This window comes from Echiichthys vipera (genome assembly GCF_963691815.1).
Source record: "Echiichthys vipera genome assembly, chromosome: 17".
NCBI classification, from domain to species: Eukaryota; Metazoa; Chordata; class Actinopteri; order Perciformes; family Trachinidae; genus Echiichthys; species Echiichthys vipera.
Window position 1 is genome coordinate 14,068,907 of NC_139842.1, and position 25,302 is coordinate 14,094,208.

A 25,302-nucleotide genomic window follows, 5' to 3' on the forward strand; every position below is an offset into this window, starting at 1 on the left:
TTTACCTACGGATCTCATAAAAGAGGGTTACTGCCGATGCCACTCTGCAGTGATGCATTCGTTAAATGTTGATAAGTTATGTGTATTATTAGATGTTAATTCCTTATCAGTGACTTGAGCTTAAATCCAAACCAGCACCTTTTTCTGACAGGCAGCAACTGTAAATCCCTTGATAACACAAGTAGCTGTCTTGTGCACATGGACACAGAAGGGGTAAATGACCAGTGGTGGCTGAGCTCGGCTCAAGGGAGTCAGCACCAATCACAACCACCTGTCCCCACTTAATGGATTTCCTTGTCAATGTGACAACTCTCAACAAAGCCAAAATAAAAAAGCTGATCAAACAAGAATGACTGTGAACCTACAAAGCTGGCATCAGGGATCCAATATTAACTGGTTATACCATCTGGCAATATTATTCAGTATATTATTATTGGAAACAAATGTGTGTGTGTGTGTGTATGTATATATATATATATATATATATATATATATATGTGTGTGTGTGTATAATATATATGTGTATAATATATATATATATTTATATATATATTATTTATATTAATATTTATTTATATATATATATATATATATAAAAATAATCACATACACACAGTATATTATCAAAATAATGTTTTCTTTGAAATCTGAAAGATAAAGTTGCCAAACACCTCTAAATTTACAGTTGGTCCCAGAGGCCAATGTTTAAACAAAGGCCTTGTTCATGAGCATAAAGCTTTTACAGATTATAAATGTAAATAGCGGTGCCAGGCACTGATAAGTGCTCCGTATTTGAAAAAAAGGTTTAATTTATTGATACCGGGATTCAGGGGAGGTACAAAAGGGAAAACAAGTATGGAAATATTCAAAGTCAATGCAGTCATGAATCCACATTTATATGAAAGGCATGATGTGCCATCAAAATAGTTTAATAAACAAAACAAACTTGGTCTGCATGTTCTGTCAACTCACAATACAAATGACAGGAGATCTGCTTTCTACAGGAGGACTGCCATCTAGTGGGACCACAGCAAACAATTCTAAGTTGATCTTAGCCTTGATAACAGCAACTATTTTATTGTCTACCATGTCACAAACAATGCCATAGTGGCCAGATGCAAATACAAAAACAGTGTAAATACACATGCCAGTGTTACCTGCCTCAGCTGTTGTAGAGAGTTTCCTTCTTTATAAGACATTTAAACAGGCATTGCACATGTGAATGTCCTGTTCTCTTTTCAGCTAAATATGACACTGAAAGCTGATCACTACCTACCTCATTCTGTGGGCAGCAGATGCAAATATTTGCTTCTTTCCCCACTGTGGAAAGCTACCACACTGGCATATCAGTTCACAACATAACACACACAGTCTGCTAAAGGTCATTTTACGGTCCCTTCCAGTTTCTGAGCTTCACTGCTGACTGAAGTTAGGGACATGTAAATTCCTTGGCGTCAAACATCACTTGAGGTTCTTGAGTTTTTCCAGATTAGCAGCCTTGGCCTCGTGCTGCTGCTGTTGCCGTTTTTTAAGAAGACGGTAGGCCTCCACTGCTCGCACCCTCTCCTCCTCCATGATTCTCTGCCTGGCCATGGAAGGCTTGGTGCTGGAGACCACCGTATGCCCCAGGAGAGAGTTGAGAAGCAGCTCCTTTGATGCCTTCTGGATGAGGTTGGTAGAGGAGAAAAAAAATAACCCTGGTTAACCTTTTATTCAACCAGTAAGATCACCGGCATGACATGTGATAACTGCATAACAGGTTACCTGAGACTTGACTGGAGCTTTTCTGGGTTTGGCGCTCAAAGACGGCGGGGCCATTGCAACTTCACCAAAGGGAACATTATCTACAAAAACATAAAATGAGTTCATCGTATCAGTATCGTAACATGTTTTATAACTTATTCTGCTTTGACGGTTTTATCCACTTGTATAAGAAAAGTCAAAAATTCAAATTAATCTTGAAGTGATTAAAGCAGCATTAATGGATGTTTTTGGCTTTTTTGGATGTAGCAGAATAAGTTGTAAAAACAACACTCATCACATTATTGAGTTTTTATGGTCTATTTTTAAATCCAACAGATACAAAGCAACACAAGCATTGCGTCTGTTGGATTTGTGTTGTCAAGTTGTGGGCTAGAAAACTAAGCAATGATCCAAAGCAGACAAAAAAAAAGGCTCAGTAGAGCCCAGCGGAAATGCAGTACTGGGTTTGCTACCGTTTGTAGGCTCCTCACTATAAACAACCCCCTTGAATTACACAAAGTCATATGATCGATTGTTAATATAAAAACAGCAACATTTATAAAACCTTACACCATACACTAAAAATTGAAAGCCATGCATGCATAGTTTTGAAAAAAATCTTTTTCTTTCTCTGACGAATGCAGGCGTCTTGTTTGACTCTACCCAAACGACCAATAGAAATATACGATATACTTTCCAGGTAAACTTGAAGATTATAAATCCAGTATCCCTTACATTTTTAGAAAAAACCCAGACAAAATGGCAGTGAAACTGTGGAGAGAGAGCCTCCCTCCTGATGATCTTGCATACACCTCAAAATTGGCCAGTGCATTTTTCTTACCCACAAAAACCTCTTTTTCCATCTCGGTCACTTGTCTGTCCAACTTTTTCTGATGTAGCCTCAGTAGTCTGATTTTATCATACCTGTGGCAAAGAAAAGAAATAAATAAGACATGTGTCATACAGGAATGATGAATCGGTTTTGACTTTTGTGTCGTTTTCTTTTTGTTATTTATTGTAAAAAAAAAAAGGGGGACATGGTTCCTGAATGGCACATATTTTCTGTAGAAGATTCTCATGGGCACTGTAAGACACTGATTTAATGTCATTTTTTATTCATGCACATTGGGTTTTTACTGTTTTATGATTAAAATGTAACTTAGTTCAGTAAGAAAGGCTGCTACACTTTTAACACTGTTATCACTTATCACTCCTTATCACTTATTGAGTTTGTACTTATTTTATTTCAATATGCTGCTAAACTGAACAGTGCGTATTGTTGTATATTGTATATACCAACGCTTAACCACAATGTCTGTTGCACTCTGTCACATTTAGTTCATTGTTTGATTTATTTTATGTTAGCTTTATTTTTGATTTGATTTATGTTTTTATGCTTATTGTTACTCTGATCCTTTCCCACCTTTGTATTGAAACTGTTGCACAATAATTTCCCTCGGGATAAATAAAGCTTCTTGACTCTTGAATCTTGATGTAAAGCACCCAAGTTTATTTTTTTGAATGTTCAATAAAATAGTTGTTGTTTTAAATTAACCTACAAGTTTTGAAGAAAAAATAATGCAACTTTTTGTTAAATTGAAACTTAGATTGTAACCAAAAATGATAAACTGGTAAATAAATACACCGCAACACATTCGTATGCCTTCAGTGTCCCAGGAGGGGAAGCCTCACACCAACAAAAAAAAGATAGGACATACAATTGCAGGAGGATGGGGTTTGACTAACTCAGTTGCCCTCATGCGTCACATCCCATAACAGCACAAATAAGCATCGTCAGTAAAGAAAAAAAGCTGCTTTGTTGATTACAAATCAAAGTGTACTCACTCTTTCTTTTTCTCAGACTTGCCCGTGTCTGCGGGCTTCTCCTGTTTGTCTGCATCCAGCTCAGGCTTTCTGTCTACTTGGTTCTTGGTGAGGAACAGGACGTGTTTTGTCGCACTGTCCATTCGTCGCAGGTATGCTTTCACACTTTCCAGCTTTCCCCTCCTGAACTGTGGCACAGGTATGTCTCCGCCCTCTGGTTTACCTCCAGGGGAGATTGCTAAGGAGACATCAAAGTCCTCACTCGTAAACAAACCCATAAGTGTTTTAAAAAAATTGATTTACATTTTTATTATAATCAATCATTTAAAAAAGAAAACAGAAAAGGTCACACAGAAAATATTAATATTTCCCAATGTTTTTTTCTCTTTTTTTGACATGTTCAAGGAGTGGTAAGAAGTATACACTTAGTAAATCTCACCCTTTCTCTAACCAATTGTTAAACAGCTTCCTCTGTCATACATTTACTATTATTATTTTATTAATTTCTTTGTTTTTTTCTTCCAAACTTCCAATTTTTTCCCCCCTTAACTTTACTATATTCCTATAAAATAGATATTATAATTTGTCAAAAAGTCTAAACTTATTGATATCATTTAGTGACCAAAATATAAATTGATTCAGAATTTTAAAATAACCAAAAAAAAAAGCAAATAGAATAACAAGATGGAAACTAAGAAATAAACAACTATTCATAGGTGTAATCACAAAGTTTAATGTTAACGAAGAGTTTGTACTCACGCTCTTTTAGCGTTTTGGCCTTCAGTGATCCCTGCTTCACTCTCTCCTTGCTCTTCATTATCTCCCGGAGCTTGAAGGGGATGTGTTCGAGGTGGTCCCGTTTGGCTTTCTTTGGTTTACCATCTCGTTTGAGTTTATCTCTGTTTGGACACAATGCAGCCCAGGTAACATGTAAGAAAACGTGGAGAAAAGTTAGCCACTGAAAACCATATGAAGTGCAGGTAAGTGTCCTCACTTAGCTACAACGACCATGCTAACAAATATCATCTCATTTTGATAGCTCGCCACTTATGCTAATGCTAACAGCTAACAGTTTTCCTGTTACACATTAACTTCCTTCCGTTACCTTGAATCTTTTCCGGCTTTGCCCGCTTGTTTTCCCGACTCGTTAGTTTTGTTCTTCTTATTCTTCCCCATGTTACTTTAGCTCATTGCGTTACAAATGATCTTAGCAAAACACAACACATGTGTGCAGCAGCGTGTATGACCTTTAACCTGACAGCTCAACATCAGGGAGGAAGTGAAGAGCTCTCACTCTGTGTATTTCTCCGTGTACCGTGGTCGTCTCCTCGAGCTCAGAGGCCGGGAGAAAGTATCTTTATATAATAAGAAATACCAAGTTCCCCTCCCGTGTTATGGAGGTCTAAACATGACTTAATGTATCAACAAATAAATGAATGCATGAATAAATGTATAGATTAATACAGGAATAAATAAATAAATGCAGAAATCCCAAAATACATACAGGAATAAATGAATACATGAATGATGAAATAAATAAATACATGAATAAATGTATAAATCAATAAGTAAAAAAAAAAATTAGATTTATTAATAAATACAGGAATAAACAAATGAATGCAGAAATACATACATTTACAATTAATAAATAAATGCTGACATAAATGAATTAATAAATGTTAAAAATAAATATATAAAAGAACAAATTAATTCATCTATATTTATTTATTTCTGTAGCCATATGTTAATGGGGTAGGAGGTCTCATTTATTCATGCATTTATTTATTCATTCATTTATTTCAGCATTTAGTCATTCATTTATTTATTCTTTTCTGTATTTATTTATGCATGTATTTATTTATTCCTGTATTTATTTATTTATATATTTATTTATTTATTTATTGAGACTTAAGTCTTGTTTGGTCCTCCACGCCTGTGTATCTATTTCACTTTTAACCATTTCAGGGGTTTTAAAGATGTCCTTTACGGATTTAGTTGTAGTATTGTATACTTGATCCTACTGAATACAATTAAATTAATATGTTGACGGCTGCGACGTCCAAAAAAAACAACGTATTTTTCCACACCCAAAGATCACTCGAAAGATAAGACAGACATTCTCCCAGAGTGATACAAGAAATGAATAAATAGACGATCTTTGCTGGAAACCTTATCCTGATTGGCTGAAACACTGCCTGTGCCTCTATTTGCCATCACTAGATGGCGTCGTCATTTCAGTTTATTCACACAATAACACAGAGACCCAGAAGTTTAAAATGTTGAGTAATAGAAGTATAAAGAAGTCCCACAATGATCGAAATACTCAAGTAAAGTTTGGGTGGGCCTGGTCTTCTTAAGCACTTGAGTAAATGTGCTTAGTTGGTTTCCAGTTGTCTCCTTTGGGTTTCAGGAATTGGGATTTTTGATTATTTTTACTAGTCTATCATAAATGGGTTTTTATGTTAAATCAAAAACTAAAATCTACATAATATTGATCATTAGTGATCATTAATTGCAGCCCTTCAGTCAGCTGTTTGCACCAGTTAGTAGCTGCTCATTCAAAATGTTGTCCCAGAGCATGTGTCAGACAGTGTTTCATTCATGTTTCCGGCAGTATAAGCACTACTGAGCCTACATGATTATCAGTGTAGTGTGGAGGGTTACCCAGAAATCTAAAATGATCTGATCAAAAACTCACCAGGTCATTTGATTACTCTAATGTAATGTCATGTCGTATTGGAATCAAATGCATTCAGAAGTTTTGGTGATTTTAAATAAATGAGAATAAAGATGAGAGAGCAAGTGAGATAAAATCACACAGGAAGTGAGTGTATATGTCCATACATGTGTCCCACGTTATGTCCCCTGTGTGTATGAATGGAACGGATTACAGAGAGAATCTGCAGTTACCCATCAAATGAACGGACCAGGTGTGTGTTTACGTATTTGGGAAGAGTGTGTGAGGGGGAGTGGGGGGGATTAACAGTGAGACATAATGCAGCTCAATCTGTGAGACTGCTGATGGAAGGAGAATGCTGCTAGTATGTTCTCATCTGCAGACATTGCATAATATCACAGGTGGTGGGGAAATAGTTCTGAGAAAATCCCACAGGCAATATGAAAATGATTCCTGATAGACACCCCTGCACACATTCTCATTTTTATTTTAAAAACATCTTTATTTGTCTCACACTGTCGTGTGCCTGTTCAGGCCAGCCTCAGCAGTAAGGACATCCCCTAAACTGCCTGTCAGCCAATCCCCTAATGTACCATTCCTATACAACGCGAAACGACCCCTGTGTGTGTGTGTGCGCGCGTGTGCATGTGCGTGTACAAGTGATGAGGGCCCTGCAGTTTATTCGTCATAATCTTCTCAGTCTGAGGTGTATAAGAGGGCTTCACAACAAACAACTCATCATGCAACAGCAGCCTTGATCGCTATGACACTACCAACAGAGATTACACAGCAACACAAGTGAGTATTAGCTAACATGTGCTTTTTAGCTGCAGAATGATTTTGATGCACATATGGTTTTTGGACACTTTATATCGTATGTGGTACTAACATTAGTTATATCATTATATTTTGCCATTTTTACATCATGAGATACATTTTGATTTTTTCAATTTCATTTCAAGTTCAGATACCAATTTATAGGATTAAAACGTTTCATTCACAGGTTAAAAAGTTGTTATTTGGGAATCCTATGTCCAGCAAGACACTTTAATAAAATCTGTTTTGTTGGGTTTTTTACATTTTCATAGTGGTGTTTTAGCACAGAGGTCATAACTAGTGGTTTTGGTGTAAGGGATTGTTTTTGGGAGGTGTTTTTATGTTTTTCTGTCCCTCCTATTTAATATACGCACATGAGACATCAATAAACCTCAATAATACACATTTCATTTGACATTTCTGATAGTCAACAAACTAAACATTAGTTTGCAAAAGTAGAATTTATGGCAGAGCTGTTGTATTGAGTTGCATTACATTGTACAGGTGTAAAGTATTTAACATTTCACATAACATAACTTTTTTTCCTCGTAATAATATTGCAGTTTGTAAAATTTCATTACAAAACTCCTTTTACTGGCACACAGTCTAATTAATAATTAATTTGTAGGCTATTGTCAGGTTAGGACCACAGGCAAATTCAGCAAGTCCTCAGTAATCTGATTATGAAGGCACTGTGTATCTCAAAGGCATTGTGGGGGGTTCATTAGTAACGTGAGCGTGGGATTATAGGAGCCTTCATTGCCTGTACACAAATGTGTATTCCCTCAGATGTTCAGTTATGAAGGTGTGTTTGTAATTGCAGTAAGATAATACATTTCATATCAGATTAATAGCAAAATATGTCTTGAATGCAATGTATTTAAATTTGGTCATAAACTATTTTTCATCACTTTTTATGACACGTTGGCTGTCCCATTACAGCTCAAACAACAAAAGTACAAATTTGGATGTGGTCAAACCTGAGGCAAAGGCTGGCAGCAAAGCTCCCCTCAGAGTCACCGGCCCTGGAGCCGGCCCACCCAAGTTCAAACAGAGAAACAGTCGCCAGTTCAAGAGCAAGCCTCCAAAGAGGGGTGTCATTGGGTAGGCCTACATTTTCAAGAGCACCATTTAAAGTTTGTGTTTTATACATCTCCCCCATAGTAAAACTTGGGATTTTTTTTCTTCCCCAGCTTTGGAGAGGATATCCCAGGAATGGAAGGGCTTGGCATTGGTAAGCACTGCATCACAAAAGTACACACAAAGAACACCCCTGTTGCTTTTTCTTACTCACTATTTGTTCTTGTTTTTGTCAGACATCACTGTAATCTGCCCATGGGAAGCATACAGCTATCTAGAGCTACACGAACTGGCTCAGTATGGCATCATCTGAGTCTCTTCGCTGAGACATTATTTGTGTATCTACCAAAGGGAACATGATGTGGCAAGTTCAGCAGCCCGTTACCAACCCAATCTGGATCATCAAAACCCCAAACTAAAGAAAAACTAACTAAGGAGATGTCTGCATATTGTGTATGCTGTTCTTTGCCTTGTTTTATATATTAAATATATTTTTATAAGAATCAAGCTGTTTTTTTTTTATGTCTGATACTGAGTGTTTCCTTGTGTTATTGCCTGCGGTTGCAGTGTGAGCTTTTAACATATTTTTTCGTTGTTCTTTCCATCCTTTCCTCTTTGCCAAACTTAGCATGTTATTAAACAATGCTTCCGTGTTTAAAACATCAGGCTACATAATTCCTATTATTTGTCCCTTTAAAAACGTAGCATACGGAAACCACAAACTAATCAGAATAGAAGAGTAATTTATGCAGGGTACTTGTATATCACAAGTAAGGGGCGTTGTTTGGCCCCAAACTTCACTGACTAAAGTGATTTATTGCTTTTATAAACGGGTCATAAAGTATTACAATATGAAAGATATCATCTCATTCCAATATGAATAGATATTTATTGATAAATTATAATTTTATGAACCATAAAATAAGCCCTCCTGGGCTGGCTGCCTGTATACTGAGGCGGTTGCTATTGAACGTAGCCTACACTAGTCACACAATAACACAAATTATCGCACCGATGAAGTCAGCAGCAGACCAGCAACTGCTGTATTCTGTGAGGTAAAATGACTGTTTCTGTCAAAGGATTCTGGTGGCATTAAAGAGCGCATAATGGCTTCTGTTTGCATTGTAAAGGGCTGTCTGATGGCAAAGTAAAAGTTGTTTTTTTTCTCAGACGTAGAGTGATACTGAATTGTGTAGGCTAAAGGAATTAGACGTGAAAGCTGTTGTATGTGGTTATTATCCAAGCTATGAACCAATCAGATCTCATTAGAGGACCTTTTGCTTGGGGGATATGAATAAGTTATGCCAGGTGTTACTGACCTTGCAACGAATGTTAAATAGGTCTACTTGGGCTTTGCATTGTTAATTGTCTTATTTTTACGTAATTTCTGTTTTGAATTGAGAGATGCATTTTCACCAGCGGGCGACACGGTGATGTGGTGGTTAGAACTGTCGCCTCACAGCGAGAGGGTTGCTGGTTCAATATCCCACAGCCCTTCTGTGTGGAGTTTGCATGTTCTCCCCGTGTCTGCGTGGGTTTTCTCCTGGCTCTCCGGCTTCCTCCCACAGTCCAAAGATAATTGATGACTCTAAATTGTCCGTAGGTGTGAGTGTGAGTGTGGATGGTTGTGTGTCTCTGTTTGTCTCTATGTGCCCTGCCATAGACTGGCGTCCTGTCAGGGTGTACCCCGCCTCACGCCCGATGTCGGCTCCAGCCCTCCGCGACACCGACAAGCGTTTGAAGATGGATGGTAGTAGATATGAAGATAGTCTATTCTTAGACAAAAGGGATAAGAGTTTTCTTGTTATTGTCAAGGGTACAGTATGTTTACTACAAATGAGAAAAAAGAGGGAGATCCAAAAGCAGTTAGCACACATAAAATATCAGCACACAATGAATTCTTCATCATGTTACATGTAAACTTTATGCCACTGGATGCTTTCTAACAGTCGTGTAGTGATAAACAGAGTAACAATCTGGACCCCCAGTACAACGATTCCAACCGTCCCTATCAGGCCCTCGTGCTGCTCAATCCAACGAGATATTCCCCCCAGACAGCCGCCCAGGAAGATCACACTCTGAGCACTAAACTCATCCAGCAGCTGGGCTCCTACACCACACTGAGAATTCCACACTGTGCCATTTTCCAAAGGATCCACACAGCATGTCGCGGGGACACCACAGGCCAGCACTCCTGGAGCAGAGCAGTTGTAATATCTGAGGAAAGGAAAAAATAAACAATAACTCTCCTATATAATGACCAATAAGTCATGATGTACTTTTTTTATATAAATATATCCAAGTTAGTCACCCTCTACTCACATGTTGATCTCCCAGTCACGGTAGTTATCTGCCCCACAGCACTGCAGATTTGTCTGAATCTCGTCCGTGATGAACCTCAGATCCAGATCATCCTGATAGTGCACCATGGCGGCTAACATCCCTGACCGCAGGTAACCTCCAACCTGATCTTGTAGACTGTAGGCCACAATGGCGGCCAGCACCTGGGCTGTGATGAGCGCAAGCACTGTGGCAGAGAACAGCTTCAGTAAAGAGCAGTTCTCTCTTAAGGCGCCCACACAGCCTGAGAGGCAGAGCATGGTCAGCAAAAAGCCCAGAGTCACAAGTATCAGCATTGGGTCTGTGCCGATACTGCCGATCTTCTCCTGAGCAAAGGACTCTTTGCTTATTAGGCCCCACAACCCCAACCCAAGAACCACAAGGCCCAGAACTGTGAACACCAGATTGCATAGGAACAGGAAATATTTTAGGAAATAGTCCATCAAAGAATATCCGTAGCGGGGTTGGATGCTGAACACAGGGCTGTTGTCCTGTCCATTGTTTCTTCCTGCTTGGGGAAATTCAGTGGTGACATTGCCAATCTCCTCAGCATCTTCTTTTTCAGAGTTTGCCTTTGGACACACAGGAATTCAAGTAAATACCATAGTTTTTTTTAAGAGTAATGTAGCCTGAAACATTTAACTACACAGAAAGGTATTATTCAGAAAGAAACTTAATAATAGAAGTTTAAAAGACTTACCTTAGGTATGAGCGGACTGGACTCATTCTGCGTGGTTTCCCTCCTGGACCAGGGCAAAGGAATCCTTTTTATCATGAAATAATTCCTCATGTTTGAATCCTCCCTGTGCTTTTAGCTGGTCAGAATGACACGAGCTTGAGTGGAGCATATAGGGGGAGCATTTGCTACAGTATGAACAGAGGAGCATGTGAGCTGAGGCAGAAAAACCATGCAGTGTTTACCCTCTGGCTGCTGCAAGCTGTGGGATTTCTTCATCATGTGAGAGTCACAGTGAGGGGATTAAACGGTTATCAAAGCGTGTGTGAGAGACGCACAAGAGTGGAGCCACTAGCACAACTAGACTTTTGATGTGAGGTTTACACACATAAACCGCTATAATTTGATAACACAATAATTTGATAACACTTATGTGTGGGTGCATTTTGCCCCACTATAACAGAAAACAAATCATTCATAAGCTACTGCTTTTCAGATGACAAAAAAGTGCACTACAGTATGATATGTTATATTATAATAATAAACGTAATCAAAGTACACTTTAATAAAGTATACTAACAGTGTATTACATATCACTTAAAAGTAATTGTACTCCTCATAAGCACACTAAACTACCACTATAAGTATTCACTATTTAGTTCAAAGTAAATTGAAATACAGCTTTACAATTAAAGTGCACTTTTTGTAAGTAATACCACTTTAGATTTTGCAGAATTAATATGTTTACTTTTAGTACATGCAAGTTAATGTTAATGTCATGTATGTTGAGGTCCATTTTTTAGAATGATAAAAAGCAAATCAAGTAAAAGTATACTTGTAATAACGTCTACTTTTCTGTATACATTTCTAACACTTCTTATAGTATTGTTGGTGTTTTCAGCTAAGAGGCTGACATCCAGAGAAAGTTACCCCTAACAAAACAACTGAAAAACTGATAATTATGATATGACAATGCACATCAATAGCTATAATGACTGAGGTGCATGCACAGGAAACTAAAATGATTGGACAAAAAATCTGCTTCCATCCATCCGACAGCTGCAGCTTTGATCAAAAACAGCACATTTATTTTATAGAAGTGAGAGAAGGTGATCGAGGCTTGTTAATGTTACATAATACTGGCTGCTGCTTGGCTATCACACACACACACACACACACACACACACACACACACACACACACACACACACACACACACACACACACACACACACCGGTTATTTTCCTACTGTTTCCACATTGCTTTGCCATTTAGCCACAACACTGAACAAAATCATTCCAAGATCATTTCTGTTAGCTCATTTCTGTATTACCAGAAGATATCCACAAGGCTTAAAGCAGCTTTACATTACAACAATCATTTTCAGTAGATGTCGGTGTGGTTATTTGTAATAATAATTAGTTGTGCTTGATGATATAATAACATTTATACTGATAATGACACTGTGGTTACCCATTAATGTGAGGTAGTGTTGCAGTTCCTCATTGTGGACCACTACGGGGCAGTGAGAAGCGTCTGGAGGGACGTGCTAAACGCTCCTGAGGAAGCTGTCCCACTTCAGCTTCTCCCTGGTATTTGAAAGCAGCCCTAATGTGTGGTTTTTCTTCATTTTCACCCTCTTCAGCTCACTCCAGGTTAGGACTACTGATAAGAGTCTAAACGTTGAAACCTTTAAACAGGTAGTTTGTAACACTATATAATAATAATGTGTAGTAAATACAAATACTATTAACAATACTAACATGACTATCATAACTCTCAATAATTAATTAATTAAATTAAATTATGTATTCATATGATTGTAGACTACCCATAGAGAATAAATGTCATTATTTCATGAACATTTTTGATATGCATTTCTATTTCATTTATTCAAGCAGTCGCTCAAAGATGTGTTTCACCTAGCTTACTCAAACACTGGAGCCAGAGAACATTGCCAGCCAGCAACATAAGAGAAATAACAGCTCTGAAATTGTCTTATTTATTTACGTGTTGCATTTTGTAACCAAGCAGCTAGCATCAATACTTTCAAAAAACATCTTTTGATTGATCAGTTTTGTCCAGAGTAACTTCACTATGTTCACATGACTTATAAATTTAAAGTAAAGCCAAAATCAATCGATATCCAGAATCATGTGACTCAGTAGGAAACCTTGAGATTCCTTGTGGTGCACCTTATGTTTGGCGTCAGTCTTTGAGTGTAAGAGTTGATATATTCCAGGTGAACCATCCTCTGATAAAGTCATTATGGCGTGATGTGTTGCTGTGAGTCAATAATAAGTAGCACGTGAGAGCAAATGTGACAGTGAGTTAAAAAACAGACAGAGAGAGAGAGAGATGTGTTTATCTCACTCTCTGGCTCTGCGGGTCAGCTGCTGTCATTCTTTCCTCTGGATGTGCTGGACTGAGCTTCACAGAGCTGGAAGGAGGTGGGTTTGTTGCTGCAGAAAGCCTGAGGCTGACTGCGGTGGACTCCAGATGGGGCTGTAAGGCTTATAAGACTGGACATTCGCGCTTCTGTAAATCTGTTTCCACATTAATGTGTATTAACAGAAAAAAAAACTAAGCTGATGGATTTCATTGCTGCCTGGGTCCCTGTTAACTTCCTGTCAGTTGATGTCATTCACTGGTACTGCAACAGGAAATAAACTGGGAAACCTGTAGAATGGTTATGTTTACAACTCTGAAATGGTCTTGTATTCACAGCTCTACCGGGATACACAGGTGGAAAACAGCTATGTACAGTACATTTACTTATTTATTTTTACTTATATATTTCCATTTTATGATGCTAGTGTACTACTTTTGATAGGACAATATTATACTTTATTATATGTATCTGCCAGTTGCAGTTTTACAAGGATTCATATTCAAAACTGTGATGCTGTTACATGTAAATCATCCAACATATAAAACATTAAAACAGTTACATTTACTTTGACAAGCTACAACATAAACTGCTGCAAAAGTAATCAGCAATAGTAATACAATGATGGGGTAATAGTAAATAGTAAAAGTGAATAGTTATTTTACTTACTTACTTACACACACACACACACACACACAGACAAACACACACACACACACACACACACACACACACACACACACACACACACACACACACACACACACACACACACACACACACACACACACACACACACACACACACACAGATACACAAACACACACACTTAAAAACCTATTGTGATTCGGATTTACAAATCCACTAACTCACTGTGACAGGTCGCTGACAGAATAGATTATCAGTGTCAGGTTTCTTTAACAAATCTCACAAATCCTGCTGTTCCCCTGTTTATAAATCTTTTGGGGGGATTGTTTGAATGGAATCCAACTCGTTCTGTAATATTGTCAGCACTGGAGATGTATGATACAGATGTTATTCACTTACAGCATCTCTGTGGGTTTAAAGTTGGTGCAGATGGCAGGGACTATTACCCTCTTGATATTTTTCAACTGTGGGTTCATGCCATATGCCGATATGTATGCGGCCACAGCACAGGATGCAGCAGCATTAACACTCTATTAAATGGAATAAGGAGCTCTGATCTGCAGTAGATCATAGCCAGAATTTCTTGCAACAAAAGGTATTTCATTACAGAACCATCAAGTAAAAGCACTGGCCGGTATTTAAAAAACACGAAAAATGTGCTTGAGTCCAGCATTTGCCTGCCCAAAACTGTCCAGATTATATATCTGTCTGCCATCAGCAGTCTTCTTATTTTTACATAAATTATCTTGACTCATCATGAACCAGATTAATGTCAAACTGAGTGAACTGATGGAGTAAATTATCAGCATTATTTGAGTTAGGGATGTCTGCAGTTTAGTGGTGAGGAAAGTCTTTCAGGGGGCTATATATTTTCTTCTATACCATACAATATAGCAGCTGTTCAACATATATTCAGTCTATTTCATTAAATAGATTTAACACTCAACAAAAGTTTTCATTCCCTTATTTTCAGCTTCATCAAGCATGTGTGTGTGTGTGCGTGTGTGCGTGTGTGTGTGTGTGTGTGTGTGTGTGTGTGTGTGTGTGTGTGTGTGTGTGTGTGTGTGTGTGTGTGTGTGTGTGTGTGTGTGTGTGTGTGTGTGTGTGTGTGTGTGTGTGTGTGTGTGTGTGTGTGTGTGTGTGTGTGTTTCGATCATCCCTGACAGTTAAAGAGACCATTGCTGGCTGTGTCTGTCGTAGCCCAGATGTTAAGCAGATTGTATTACAGTAGGCAGTAAGAATGCTATACTGGAGCCGTACTATTGCATCTAACACCTCCTCTGGATTAGAGCCCATAAGGAGCGCAGTGGTTGATACTACTCACAGCAGCTAAAAGATGTGAGGGATAGATGGAGCACAGATAGGGGATTATCAGGATCTCCCATTGAGGGTCTTGGGGATAGTTATCATTGTAGCAGATGCAAGACACATAAGGGGTAAAGTATAAAGCATGTGTGGAGCTTTGCCTTTGTTGCAGCTGTGTGCATGCATGTTAAGATCTCCGCTGCATCACTGAAGTGGGTGGGAGCAGGTGGGGGAATGGCTCCAGGAGATGAGGGAGGCAGTTATAAGAGGGTGGTTTTCTCAATCTGTCACTGTTGAAGGATCGTACCACAGAGTGTGCTCTGCTGCTGTGACTTCGAAAGATCCCCAGAACTACTTCAAAGACAGGTATGGTAAAAAACCAAGAACAGTCAGGAATTTGTAATCATCTGAGTGTCGAAATATTTGTTTCCGTTTATCTTAAATTAAAAGAAAATAGACTCCTCATTCGTAGAGATTTTCTTTTTTCAGATGAAAGTGTGTTATGCATGCTACTAATTGTGACAAGATGTATATTTTACTTGCGTAAAAGCATAAATACCACAGTCTAAAAAAAGTCGGTTACAAGTAAAGGCCCTGAATTTAAAAAGTCACTTAAGTAAATACAGTAAAGGGCTATCAGCAAAATTTACTTAAAGGAACAAAAGTAAAAGTACTCATCATACAGACTGATGTGTCATATTTTACGGTATTATTCAATATTACATTACTCTGTATTTATCACTAACGAGTACATGTAAGAGTATTTTAATATTGAAGTTTTTCAATGTAGATATCATTTAATGTACTGTGTATTCTACTTGGTTGATTAGTATTCTACTGAATCATGTAAGGCTATAATGTTCTTTTAATGTAAAAAAGTGAGTTACTTAGTAACGTTTCAGTTCCCACCACTGCTGTCCATTTGCTTTTTAGCAACACCCACAACTGATGTTTCTGTTTTTGTTAGGTGAGGAAGATGATGATGAAGGGCATTCTGGTCCTGCTCAGCATGATCTTATCATGCGGAGCTCAGAAATGGAAACAGGAAACCTCACGTTGGAACCCGAAAGGTCAGGGACGATGACTTGTCTCTTTCCATTTTCCACAATCTGTAAATCATTAGCAAAAAGCACTGGAATTAAGATGTAGTTTGAACAGGTCAGGGTAAATACTTTGCTTTACTCCTACTATAAATGTCTGTATTCACCAGAATCCAGCAGCAGGACTTGTTCCAACCTGACCCAGGTACTGGACAACTGGAAATTTGCTATTGTAACCCAAGTGAAAGACCTGCTGATCCATGACCACGCTTCTGTCCTGCCTGAATACAACAGGTGGGTCACACTGACTTCTGAACTGTAAGTTGCAGTGATGGTAAACACTGAAGCACAAGAAGAACAAGAGAAAACAGAAAGTCCAAATGTTGCAAGAGCGAGAATATCAGTGACATCATTGAGCATTTTATTGTTCCTCTCAGTCATACGAAATTAGGAATTACGCAATTTGCTTTGCTCTGCACATGACCAGTGACCTGTCAGAGCCAGCCGTCTGATCCATTATTGCTCTGGTCCACACCAAGCCGACTCTGCTTTGTAAATGACCTCACTCTGGAGATTGTGAAATGTTTAAGCCTTGAGTTCTGATGAATAAAGTGTTTCTGGCAAATGTAACTCAAAGTCATTGACCCTTTCCTTTGGAGATTAGTCTCGGGGCCATGATAGCAGCAGCTAGTTTAATGTGAACATTCCTGAGTAACCATTTCAGGTGCACTGCAGGATTCCTGCAAGTGTCTAAATTTGTGCCAAAAAAACTGCTTTTTTTCATGCTTTCAACTGCTTTTTTAAGGGACTTCCGTTCTGTCTGTTATCCCGATGTTTCCTGCAGATGATGGGGCTGTTCCTACTTAACATCATGTCGTGTCTTTCATGTTCATGTTGCCAATTTGACTGTGTTCTCCTCTTGGTTATGTTTTTGCCATTCAACACTGCTCCTATTTCGTGTGAGTTTATGGAATTTTACAGCCAAACCTCTTTGACTGGTCATTCCAATACTGAAGCAATTGAACTCATTTGTACTTTCTGCGTGTGTATACAGAATCCAGCCTCTGTCCGATGCCCTGGGAGACCTCTACAGGCAGTTCAACAATCTAAAAGATGAGTTGGGAAAGCTCTCCTCAAAGTTTGACAGTGTGGAGGGTTACGTGGATGACCTCAAAGAGGGCAGATTCGCTTTGCCACATCGGCCAGTACTGATGTCTCCACTGCGAGCACAGATGAGGGCTCATAACAGGGGGACTATCAAGGGGCCAACACTGATGAGGGCGAGGAGGAGAGGGCTGCAGACACCTTAGATCTATCAATGCTGATTTAACAAAGAGTTCATATGCTTTTATATATTTCTTCAGATGATGATTTGTTTGTATAATTTTATTGATGATGGTAATGTTACAATAGGCCATATATATAAGAATGTCTTAGTGATGCATGGTGTAGAAAATATGATTTTTGAATATCTAAAAAAAATGTTTATCTTTGCCTATCTGTACACAGTGACTTTTAACCACAAGGTGGCAGCATTGATCAAATGATCTCAACTGTCATCTTGCTGCTCCGTGTGTGTATTAATAGCTGGACATGAAGTAACATAATGGTAAGTGTATACAGTATGTAGATTTTTTACCCACATTGATTAATAACAACGTATGACCATTGCCTGCATTACGTTTTTTACCCAAATAAATGGTAAAAAAAGATTAATTTGCAACTTACAGTATATATTAATCAACATTTGGTACATTCTAAAAAGACTATTCTTATTTAGCATTTTTCAACCACTTCACATTGTGCCCTTCATTCACACACACACACACACACACACACACACACACACACACACACACACACACACACACACACACACACACACACACACACACACACACACACACACACACACACACACACACACACACACACACACACACACCCACACGCAATTTGTTCTTAAGAGTGTATCAAGGAACCTTTGACATGTGGACAGAAGGAGCCACATATGGAACCACCTGCTGCTCCCTGTAAAAGTTTTAAAAAACACACTTTTTTCCATATTATTTAGCGATGCATTTACATTGAATTAGTTTATGAAAGTATAGATATGTGCTTAATTTTCCATTATGTTATGTAATTATAAGTAGAATTAAGCAAGATTGAAGAAAAAGCCTGTGTCTGAAATTTAAATAAGCATTTTTTTAAATATCGTATCAATACTGGACTTCAAGTTCACATTATTTCTACAGCTGTGAGATTAATTCAATACGATGAGCGCTGAAAGTTAATAGAAGAACTAATCATCATGATGGTTTGATATAATGAAAGCCAGCGGTTATACCCTGGACTGTAACTTACAAACTGAGATAAAAATGGCCTGACGATGTGTGACCGGTTATTAAATCTGATTAATATATACATGGGTTGACATGCAATAGTCAGGATGTATGAAAAATCTGATAAAATGAGAAAATGAAACTGAGTTTTCATCCTCTGTCAGTGAAGCGTCACCTCTCAACTCCTCCCTCTCTTCCGTCCCAGGATGCACCTGCAGGCCTCCTCTCCTTATTTATAGATCCATGTAAATGAAGAGGTCAAGCTCATGGTATCATTCACATTTGATCAATCATAGACAGTTGACGTTTAATTTAATAAGTGAATGTATGTGAGTATAAGTCCAACGAAAGTGAATATAACTATATAAGCAAAGCAAATATAAAGGTGTTAAGAACACGAACTTGAGTATATGAATAATATTCACTTGGAATTTGACACTTAAATCTGTTAAATTAAAATATAATTCAGTTTTAAGATTTTGTGTTTGTTTGTAGTTTTGGGTGGGGTGGGCTGGGGTGTGCAGATTGAAGCAAAGCTTAAAGCCAAATTAAAGTTACCATGTAGACTGATAATAAATAATATTAAAGACATCTCCCTCCTCAAGAGATGAAAGACCAACAACTGCAACAAACCATGCAGACTGAAGCAAAGCTCCTCCTCCTGTCACTCACTCTCAGTTTCAGTGTCGTATTAAATTGCTCCTCCAACACCTCCTCTTCTCATCCTCCAAACCCTCTAATCTGTCACCAGTGAGCTCACTTTCCAAGTCACAAGTCCATTCTCAGCACACTCTGACAACATGCTGGGGACCCTCTGCACTCTCATCACTGCTCTAACATGTGAGGAGGCTGACTGTCTGCAGCTTTGACCTCATGTTGGATTCATCAGTCTGTGTGTTTCTCTTGACTCCATGTCATCTTGTTGTTTCCAGGTGTGAGTGGTGCGACGGTGGTGACACAGGAGCCTCCTGTTGTGACGGTGATGAAAAGAGAGACAGCCACCATGGACTGTGACGTTTTCACAGATGATGGGTCTCGCTGGTATAAACAGAGTCCCGATAGAACTTTTAGGTTCATGCTGAGGAATCATTACAGCTACTCCTCTCCAACGTATGGCTCTGGTTTCTCCTCTCCCAAGTTCACTTCTAGTCATCTGTCAGGAACAAAGTATCGTTTGACCATCAACAATGTGGAGGAGGGAGACTCAGCAGTGTATCTTTGTGAAACATGGGATGACGCCGCTAAGGCGCATGTATCACAGTGATTTACTCTGTGACAAAAACCTCCTCACTAAACACTTATGCTTTTGCAGTGTCTGAAACATTACACTGTGAGAAAAACTCTCAAAGCAGTTTCTTTGTCTGACATCATACATGTGCATGAAAACATTTTCATTCAAAATATCTTACAGTTTCTGTTTTACTAAAACCTCTCCAAAAAAAATAAGATACATTATTTCTATATGGTGAAGGCTGTTATTTTAAATTCCAGTTGGAGCACATTCGGTTATTATTATACATTTTTGTTGGGAGGGCCCTGGTTGTAAGTAGAGAAAGAAAAAAAGTATGTCTGATAACACTCATCCAAGTATGCAAGGGGAAGCTGTAGACTAATTCAAGAAAACAGATTATGAAAATTGAGATTGTTGGTATGATACAATCTGGGGATATGACATTAAACCACATGCATGCTTTTCATCTTGAAACTCCTCCTCCTCCTCCACTTCTCCTCTCCCCAGTGTCTTTATAAGCTTCAGTCTCTCTTCTCCTCCCACTCCAACCCTGCTCACCTCTCAGCTGGACAGTAAAGGAAGTTTGCAGCACACACTGACAACATGCTGGGGACCCTCTGTACTCTCATCACTGCTCTAACGTGTAAGATATTCTTCTCATTCCTATCAGAGCCCATACTTTGACTCAGAAACCTGTCACTCATGTATTTTTTTCTGTATGTTCACAGATGTTGATGCAGTGATAGTGTTGACTCAGACGCCTGCTGTCCACATAGTTTCTACAGGACAAGAGGTTGTTCTCAACTGCAACATTCAGAGAGATTATAATAACTATGTCCACTGGTATAAACAGGTTCCTGGTGAAGTTCCTCAGTATGTTCTAAGCTTTCGCCATCGTGACAGTTCACTTGGCTTTGGGTCAGGATTCTCTTCAGATAGATTCAACTCTAAATCCGCATCAAACATAGATTTCCAATTAGTCATAAAGCAGACAGAGACAGGAGACTCTGCTGTCTATTACTGTGAGACGTGGGATGACTCTGGAGCTGCAGCTGTATCACAGTGTTTGACACCATGACAAAAACCTCAGTGACAGACTCACTGCAGCTTTTATGAATTCTGAGAGCATTTTCATGAATGTTATTCTCAGTTTGTTGCTGATATTTGGACTTTGAACAAAACCATAAAAAAACAAGATGCAACAGAAGAACCAGAATCAGTCCTCAAGTCCAGCAGTGTTTTGGAATATAATCAGTGATGAAGTGAATGAGATGTTGAGAGTGAAAGTTGGTCTCAACAGGATGTTTCAGTTCCACTCCCCTCATTAGTGAGAGTCAGGAGGTTTTTGTACAGCCATGTGTACAAACTGAATCACTGTGGTATTCGGACAAGGCACCAAGCTGACTGTGACAAGTAAGTACTTTTGAACTGATCAGAAAACAGGTTAGAATTTATATTTCTGATACATATTAAGAGAAATGAATGAATATAAATATGTTTTGTACTATTCAAATGAATTAATGTATGTGTTGCTATTTTTTATATGATGGTCAGTGATTAACAGATTTACGTTTTACATCAGCTTTGATAGCAGTCTGTGTGTTTGAAGGCAAAGCAACAATCTGTGAATGATCCAAAATTCTCTAAAATTATTTGATAGACGAGGATATTTTTTAACAATCGGGCAACATTAACAATACTGTTCTCATTTATTTTCACAATTTATGACATGTTTTAACATTGCAAAACTTCATTGTAACCCTCTGTAAAGAGAACTGTACTGTACTTGATGATTATGTGGGAATCTACTATAGTTAGGACTAATTTTGAATTTACCTGATTGTGGCTGTTTTAAATCATATATTGTTTATTCTTCAGTGGTTAGATAGACTCAAGAAAAGGGACCAGTGATACACTGAAATGTGTCATCGTTAGTGTAATAATTATGTCAGAAAGTCAAAAGATTTTTTTTAAGACACTGAAGTGATATATGAATTAATCAAAATATTGTTTTTACTAACTTTTAAATAACATGAAACAAAAAAGCAACATATTGCACAGCATAGATCAAAGAGTTTACACAAGAAGAAAGCAACAAAAAAATAACAACAATAAATATTTGTAGTTTCGTAATCGACATATTTTGATTTTTAAGAGAAACAGTATTGTTATTTTACTGGTGGTAATTATAAATGTGTTCACCACTTTAAATCTCTTCACTTTCTGTTTGTTATATTGTCACCAAAACTGGTAAATAAAGCAGTTTCTGCCATGCTATGTATTAATGATTGAATTAAAGATTTATATTGTATATTTTCAGGCTCCAGCCTCCCTCCTCCTGTCCTGAAAGTCTTCCCTCCATCCAGTGCTGAGCTCCAGTCCAACACAGCCTCTCTGGTCTGTCTGTCCAGTCAGTCTGTGCCTTTTGCAGATGTGAGCTGGTTGTCTGGTGGGAGTCCAGTGAGCAGTGGGATCTCCACCAGCACCGCTGTTCAGCAACCAGACCAGACTTTCCAAATCAGCAGCTATCTGGCCGTTCAGACGTCAGACTGGAACATGGATAAGGTTTACACATGTAAAGTGTCTTTGGGCTCCCAGACTTCAGAGAAAAACATCAACAAGTCCAACTGTCCCACTGAAGAATAGTAGAGGAGCAGAATGACCATTTACAATGTGTTTCTTCACTGTTTGTGCTGTTTGCTCGTTACAAGCTTTACATGTTAGAAAACATGTGTCTGCATGCTGCTTATACAGTAAATGCTGTGACAGTCAAGTGGAGGTGTTGTATCAGCTTTGCAAATGCTGCATTTTTCAACAATCATTCAATAACAAAATAAAAAGAATTGAACTGTGACCAAAACCATGTTTGTTTTTATTTGTACTTAAAAACATCATATGAAATATTTTATTGTTCAACAAAATGTTGTAACCATCACACTCTCTCCTGATATTCATCTCATTGACAAATACAGTAATTACATGACATAGATCACAAACATATTCTCTTCCTTAATATTTGTATTCTTATTAATATAGATACTTAATATTCAATAATATATATTTAATATTAGTTCATTTGAAAGTAAATCACAACATAGTTGCTTGCAGTAGTTGAGATCTTAGAAAAATCAGATAAAATGAGAAAATGAAACTGAGTTTTCTTCCTCCGCGAGTGAAGCATCACCTCTCAGCTCCTCCTTCTCTTCCGTCCCAGGATGCACCTGCAGGCCTCCTCTCCTTATTTATAGCTCCATGTAAATGAAGAGGTCAAGTGTCAGCTCTCTGTAACATCAGAGGAAACTGTCTCTTATTTGAATCTCATACTCATAGTTTAATTATTAAAATTAACATGTTGTTAATCATAGACAGTTTACTTCTTGTATTGCAGTATATTTATGTATGCCAATGCCAAAGATTATATCCTGCAGACAGTCCATGTCCGTCCTTCACTTCTAAAGAATTTGTCAAGAAAATAATTTAAAAAATGATACAGATTTCATGCATGAATTCCATCCATTATAAACTGAAAAAAAGAAATCCATATAAACTGCAGGGTTTATTAGCATTGTGACAGTATTGCATTTGTAAATTAAAGTCACCATCTAGAGGGATAATTAAAGACATTTCCCTCTACAAAAGATGACCAACAACTGCAACAAACCATGCAGTCTGAAGCAAAGCTCCTCCTCCTGTCACTCACTCTCACTTTCAGTGTCGTATTAAATTGCTTCTCCAACACCTCCTCTTTTCATCCTCCAAACCCTCTAATCTGTCAGCAGTGAGCTCACTTTCCAAGTCACAAGTCCATTCTCAGCACACTCTGACAACATGCTGGGGACCCTCTGCACTCTCATCACTGCTCTAACATGTAAGGAGGCTGACTGTCTGCAGCTTTGACCTCATGTTGGATTCATCAGTCTGTGTGTTTCTCTTGACTCCATGTCATCTTGTTGTTTCTAGGTGTGCGTGGTACGACGGTGGTGACACAGGAGCCTCCCGTTGTGACGGTGATGAAAGGAGAGACAGCCACCATAGACTGTAACCTGGGGACTGTTACTGACAGTGGTGCTCACTGGTATAAACAGATTCCTGGAAGAGTTCCTCAGTTTGTGCTAGTCTACTATCGAGAGTGGTGGTCTGTAACTTACGGTTCTGGTTTCTCCTCTCAAAAACACACATCTAATTATCAGAAAGAATCAAATTATTATTTGATCATCAACAATGTGGAGGAGGGAGACTCAGCAGTCTATCACTGTCAAACATTGGACCGCTCTGTGAATGAGATTGTATCACAGTGATTTACACTGTGACAAAAACCTCCCTGCTAATGTAAGTGCAATCACTTCTGCTTTCTGCCTCCAATACACAAATTCAGAACCACCTATTTTGTAATATTTTCACCTTGCTGTTGTTCTTATTTAATGAGCCCTGTCATGTACATCTTTAATACATAAGAAATGAAAGAGAATTTTCTATTCTCAGATCCACTCCCCTCATCAGTGAGAGTCAGGAGGTTTTTGTAAAGCCATGTGTACAAACTGAATCACTGTGGTATTCGGACAAGGCACCAAGCTGATTGTAACAAGTAAGTACTTTTGAACTGATCATAAACCAAGATACATTGCATTGATTTTATTCTAAATTACATGACAAACAATCAACATGTCCGGTGCAATGACTGTAAAGTGCGATGGATCATGATATTTAAATTGCTTTCCAGCTATTTTACTTTTCTTCGTTTTGTATTAAAATTGTAGAAAATGACAAGTAAAAGCCATTTTTTTTAAATATTCCATTTCAGCCGTGGTATGTTGGGATTATATCACAGCTAAGGGACGTTGTTCAACATGTCGTCATAGTTGATGCCATCTGTTAATGGAAATATATTGTCTTTCAGTGTTAGATAGTCACTGTTTGATTCAAGTTCCACGCATTTAAATCATGATCACTCTTAAATGTGTTTCAGGCTCCAGCGTCCCTCCTCCTGTCCTGACAGTCTTCCCTCTGTCCAGTGCTGAACGTCACTCCAACAAAGCCTCTCTGCTCTGTCTCGTTGTTCTTCCCCATCAGTTGAATGGTTTTGTAGATATCACCTGGTTGGGTGATGGGTGTCTAGTGAGCGGTGGGATCTCTACCAGCACTGCTGTTCAGCAGTCAGACCAGACTTTCCAAATCAGCAGCTTCTTGTAA

General features: G+C 38.3%; 5 protein-coding genes and 1 gene segment (V, D, J or C); 4 read left to right on the plus strand and 2 right to left on the minus strand.

The window, feature by feature from the left end:
* Positions 1 to 899: 899 nt before the first annotated feature.
* On the minus strand, positions 900 to 4,811 carry ccdc137 (coiled-coil domain containing 137). Its single transcript, XM_083932120.1, has 6 exons — positions 4,673 to 4,811; positions 4,327 to 4,466; positions 3,589 to 3,805; positions 2,585 to 2,667; positions 1,765 to 1,844; positions 900 to 1,662 (listed from the first exon to the last, which is right to left on the minus strand). Exons 1-6 carry the CDS (start codon positions 4,741 to 4,743, stop codon positions 1,462 to 1,464), a joined length of 792 nt encoding a protein of 263 aa, XP_083788246.1. The 5' UTR covers positions 4,744 to 4,811; the 3' UTR covers positions 900 to 1,461.
* A 2,181-nt stretch (positions 4,812 to 6,992) lies between these two features.
* LOC310960416 (retinal cone rhodopsin-sensitive cGMP 3',5'-cyclic phosphodiesterase subunit gamma-like) lies at positions 6,993 to 8,453 on the plus strand (the record flags this gene model as incomplete). Its single annotated transcript, XM_083932119.1, has 4 exons — positions 6,993 to 7,042; positions 8,003 to 8,164; positions 8,254 to 8,294; positions 8,377 to 8,453. Exons 1-4 carry the CDS (start codon positions 7,008 to 7,010, stop codon positions 8,451 to 8,453), a joined length of 315 nt encoding a protein of 104 aa, XP_083788245.1. The 5' UTR covers positions 6,993 to 7,007.
* A 1,597-nt stretch (positions 8,454 to 10,050) lies between these two features.
* tspan10 (tetraspanin 10) lies at positions 10,051 to 11,270 on the minus strand (the record flags this gene model as incomplete). Its single annotated transcript, XM_083931257.1, has 3 exons — positions 10,051 to 10,357; positions 10,463 to 11,052; positions 11,181 to 11,270. 3 exons carry the CDS (start codon positions 11,268 to 11,270, stop codon positions 10,051 to 10,053), a joined length of 987 nt encoding a protein of 328 aa, XP_083787383.1.
* A 4,471-nt stretch (positions 11,271 to 15,741) lies between these two features.
* LOC310959887 (uncharacterized protein) lies at positions 15,742 to 18,224 on the plus strand. Of its 2 annotated transcripts, XM_083931409.1 has the most exons (5): positions 15,742 to 15,865; positions 16,467 to 16,569; positions 16,710 to 16,833; positions 17,594 to 17,656; positions 18,049 to 18,224. In XM_083931409.1, the coding sequence occupies exons 2-5, from the start codon at positions 16,476 to 16,478 to the stop codon at positions 18,056 to 18,058; spliced, it is 291 nt and encodes a 96-aa protein (XP_083787535.1). In that variant the 5' UTR covers positions 15,742 to 15,865; positions 16,467 to 16,475; the 3' UTR covers positions 18,059 to 18,224. The 2 variants fall into 2 exon arrangements, with proteins under 2 accessions (XP_083787535.1, XP_083787534.1); XM_083931408.1 differs by having other exon boundaries at positions 17,594 to 18,224.
* Positions 18,225 to 19,681: 1,457 nt separating this feature from the next.
* Positions 19,682 to 22,960, plus strand: LOC310959886 (immunoglobulin lambda-1 light chain-like; the record flags this gene model as incomplete). The annotated part of the gene is made up of 4 exons (XM_083931407.1): positions 19,682 to 19,721; positions 19,814 to 20,133; positions 21,492 to 21,525; positions 22,433 to 22,960. 4 exons carry the CDS (start codon positions 19,682 to 19,684, stop codon positions 22,756 to 22,758), a joined length of 720 nt encoding a protein of 239 aa, XP_083787533.1. The 3' UTR covers positions 22,759 to 22,960.
* Positions 22,961 to 23,940: 980 nt separating this feature from the next.
* LOC310960082 (Ig kappa chain V region 3547-like) lies at positions 23,941 to 25,302 on the plus strand. The segment is given in 4 exons: positions 23,941 to 23,980; positions 24,073 to 24,398; positions 24,664 to 24,697; positions 25,079 to 25,302.

What these genes read in the sequence shown, in the direction of transcription:
- ccdc137 (XM_083932120.1), bottom strand. Translation starts at nt 4,743, where the DNA reads ATGGGGAAGAATAAGAAGAACAAAACTAACGAGTCGGGAAAACAAGCG. An exon ending in AAAGCCGGAAAAGATTCAAG is followed by an intron (nt 4,467 to 4,672) that starts GTAACGGAAGGA and finishes GTGTCCAAACAG; the next exon opens with AGATAAACTCAAACGAGATG. An exon ending in AAGCTCCAGTCAAGTCTCAG is followed by an intron (nt 1,663 to 1,764) that starts GTAACCTGTTAT and finishes AACCTCATCCAG; the next exon opens with AAGGCATCAAAGGAGCTGCT.
- LOC310959887 (XM_083931408.1), top strand. Translation starts at nt 16,476, where the DNA reads ATGATGATGAAGGGCATTCTGGTCCTGCTCAGCATGATCTTATCATGC. An exon ending in CTCACGTTGGAACCCGAAAG is followed by an intron (nt 16,570 to 16,709) that starts GTCAGGGACGAT and finishes TGTATTCACCAG; the next exon opens with AATCCAGCAGCAGGACTTGT. An exon ending in GTCCTGCCTGAATACAACAG is followed by an intron (nt 16,834 to 17,593) that starts GTGGGTCACACT and finishes GTGTGTATACAG; the next exon opens with AATCCAGCCTCTGTCCGATG.